The sequence below is a fragment of the Protobothrops mucrosquamatus genome, unplaced genomic scaffold, assembly GCF_001527695.2.
Source record: "Protobothrops mucrosquamatus isolate PMUCROS unplaced genomic scaffold, P.Mucros_1.0 scaffold3321, whole genome shotgun sequence".
NCBI lineage: Eukaryota > Metazoa > Chordata > Lepidosauria > Squamata > Viperidae > Protobothrops > Protobothrops mucrosquamatus.
In genome coordinates, this window is record NW_015389311.1 from 57,134 (window position 1) to 59,183 (window position 2,050).

Consider the following 2,050-nt stretch of genomic DNA (forward strand, 5'->3'; position numbering starts at 1 on the left):
CGCCTACATCGTCCATATAGGACGACTCGGGAACTCAACTCCTACCCCGGGCAGCTCACCTATCCCCTTATGCCCAGGGGAAAGGTATCAAGCCGTTTGACAGCTGATGCTGGCTGTCAAACCGGCTTTTACGCAAAACAGGCGGGAGGCAGCAAACAGCTGCGACCGACGAAATCGCCTGCCACCGGAAGTCCCCCCCATCCGTTGCTTCTTGTCCTGCCTTCAGGTGCTTCGGAGAATAGCTTGACTCCCTCTTCTTTGGGGCAGCCCCTGAGATACTGGAACACTGCTATCATGTCCCCCCTCGTCCTTCTTTTCATTAACCTAGACATACCCAATTCCAGCAACTGTTCTTCACATGTTTTAGCCTCCAGTCCCCTAATTGTCTTAGTTGCCCTTTTCTGTACTCTTTCAAAGAGCATAGAATATAGAATAACAGAGCTGGAAGGGACCTTAGAGGTCATCTAGTCCAATCCCTGCTCAGGCAGGAAACCCTATACCATTTCAGACAAACGGCTGTCCAGTCTCTTCTTAAAAACCTCCAGCGTTGGAGCATCCACAATTTCTGGAGGCAGGTGGTTCCACTGGTTAATTGTTCTCACTGTCAGGAAGTTTCTCCTTAGTTCTAGGTTGCTTCTCTCCTTGCTTAGTTTCCACCTGTTGCTTCTTGTCCTGCCTTCAGGTGCTTTGGAGAATAGCTTGACTCCCTCTTCTTAGTGGGGCAGCCCCTGAGATATTGAAACACTACTATCCTGTCCCCCCTTCGTCCTTCTCTTCATTAAACTAGACACACCCAGTTCCAACAACCGTTCTTCATATGTTTTAGCCTTCAGCCCCCCGGATCATCTTTGTTGCTCTTCTCTGCACTCTTTCTAGAGTCTCGACATCTTTTTTTATATCGTGGTTTCCAAATAGGACAAACAGGAAGAAATTTTCTGCCTTTAATCTTTTAGTTTTGCTTTTTTTCAGCCATACCAACTTACGATAACAGTCCCCCTTGGCCCCCTTCAAGCTGTTTTGAGAGATAATGGTTTTAATCTCTGCTTCATACGCTGTTTCGGAAAATGCTGTTGTCACCTAGTTTCGTCGTTGCTTTCCAGGAACCAAGGAACCAAAGTTAAATTTTGTTTTTTTTTTAATTTTTAGAATTGAACGAAAGCGTCAATGAGAACAGCGACACCGTGGGACAGATAGTGGATTATATCATGAAAAACGAAGGTAAGGGAGCTAGATTTAGCAATGACTCTATAGATTTATTTGGCGTTTGAGCTATTTTAGGATTTTCCTGAAGGAGTGTAAAGGGATGAAATCCAGCATTTTAATCCGTGACTTACAATTGGCTACTCAGTTTATAGCGGAAGCCAGACGTGAATTTTTAAACATTCACTTCTGCACAGGTGCAAATTGCTTATAACAAAAAGTACTTTTCGAAAAATCAAATCTTAATAGTGAGCGGGTCTGTTAAGCGTCCCTTGTACACGAGAGGAAGATCAGAAGATATTTATTTTTCCAGAGTTCCAGAATATGTCAGAAGAAAGTGTTAGATGAAACCATGATAAGCATCTTGAAAACCATTTTTGGCTGCAAATAACGACAAGACTGGTCTTCAGTGGTTTTTTTCTCTCAGCATCCTGAAACTGAAAAAAAAAGTCGATTAATTGTTTCAGGTCTCCCTGGCTCATAAAGCAGTTGAATTCAATAGAAGAACATAGAATAACAGAATATTTGTAACTCAAGAGAGTTCTTGATACTCTCTGAACTTGGTGGTCTTCTTGCAGGCGTTTCATGACCCAACTAGGTAACATCATCAGTGCTAGAAGGAAGTGAGGTTTGCTTTCTGCGAGCAAGCTGCTTGTATGTAAGCAGGGATCAAATCCCACTCCCTCCTCGCATTGATTATGTTACCTAGTTGGGTCATGAAACGTCTGCAAGAAAACATCCAAGATCAAAGAGCACCAAGGATACCACAGTCGTCGTCGTCGTCGTCGTCGTCGTCGTCGTCCTCCTCCTCCTCCTCCTCCTCCTCCTCCTCCTCCTCCTCCTCCTCTCC

General features: G+C 44.3%; 1 protein-coding gene across 1 annotated transcript in view; it reads left to right on the forward strand.

The window, feature by feature from the left end:
• The window catches only part of LOC107297472 (RELT-like protein 1), a 10,569-nt gene that overhangs the window by 2,804 nt on the left and 5,715 nt on the right, over window positions 1–2,050 (forward strand). Inside the window, exon 2 of the mRNA XM_015826837.2 lies at window positions 1,147–1,218. Coding sequence (XP_015682323.1) covers window positions 1,147–1,218 — 72 coding nt within the window. The remainder of the gene's footprint in view (window positions 1–1,146; window positions 1,219–2,050) is intronic.